We start from the raw sequence: 954 nt of genomic DNA, 5'->3' as shown, positions 1-954 counted from the left end.
GCCGCGGGGGAGTACTCGGTGCAGAGGGGAGGGGGAAAGGGGCGCAACGGCGGCGCCAAGGCGGGGTGGCGGTGCGGGCGCACGGCAAGCGCGGGCTGAGCTGCGGGACTGACGTAACGAGCTTGGGTTTCCCCCAGCGTCGGGAACATGGATGAGAAATCCTACAAGCTGCTGCTGGCTTTGGTGATGCTCTTCCTATTTGCCGTGATCGTCCTCCAATACGTGTGCCCCGGCACAGAATGTCAGCTCCTCCGCCTGCAGGCGTTCAGCTCCCCGGTGCCAGACCCGTACCGTTCGGAAGATGAGAGCTCCGCCAGGTTCGTGCCCCGCTACAATTTCAGCCGCGGCGACCTCCTGCGCAAGGTAGACTTCGACATCAAGGGCGATGACCTGATCGTGTTCCTGCACATCCAGAAGACCGGGGGCACCACTTTCGGTCGCCACCTGGTGCGCAATATCCAGCTGGAGCAGCCTTGCGAGTGCCGCGTGGGCCAGAAGAAATGCACTTGCCACCGGCCGGGTAAGCGGGAGACCTGGCTCTTCTCCAGGTTTTCCACCGGCTGGAGCTGTGGGCTGCACGCCGACTGGACCGAACTCACCAGCTGTGTTCCGGCCGTGGTGGACGGCAAGCGCGACGCCAGACTGAGACCGTCCAGGTGAGTGTGCTCCCACGGCGGAGCGGGGCCCTGGAGAGCGGAGTGGATCTGGGCCTGGGCCACCCGAGGACGGGGAGGAACGTCCGGCTGCAGCCAGGGACCCAGTGCACACCTTGGCGCCCTGGCGTTGCGACCCAGCTGGGCGAGCACCTGGCGCCCTGGAGTGCATGTTTGTGGCGCTTTGGCGACCTCAGGAAGCCTTTCCATTCTGGCCCCGGATGGCCGGTCTGTCTGTCTCCTGGTTGGCCTGGTTGGTGGTTGGGAGTGCGTGCGGGGCAAGCGGCCGGGCCGCCCAGAA

At 65.9% G+C, this 954-nt stretch overlaps 1 protein-coding gene across 1 annotated transcript in view; it reads left to right on the top strand.

Moving 5' to 3' along the window:
• Window positions 1–38: 38 nt before the first annotated feature.
• The window catches only part of LOC102488296 (heparan-sulfate 6-O-sulfotransferase 2), a gene marked incomplete at its 3' end in the record, with an annotated part of 249,903 nt that continues 248,987 nt past the window's right edge, over window positions 39–954 (top strand). Inside the window, exon 1 of the mRNA XM_006171441.2 lies at window positions 39–656. Coding sequence (XP_006171503.1) covers window positions 148–656 — 509 coding nt within the window. The remainder of the gene's footprint in view (window positions 657–954) is intronic.

This window comes from Tupaia chinensis, unplaced genomic scaffold, assembly GCF_000334495.1.
Source record: "Tupaia chinensis unplaced genomic scaffold, TupChi_1.0 Scaffold149560_1, whole genome shotgun sequence".
In the NCBI taxonomy this organism is placed as follows: Eukaryota; Metazoa; Chordata; class Mammalia; order Scandentia; family Tupaiidae; genus Tupaia; species Tupaia belangeri.
The sequence above is the reverse complement of the archived record's forward strand: the minus strand, read 5'-3'. Positions and strand labels throughout refer to the sequence as shown.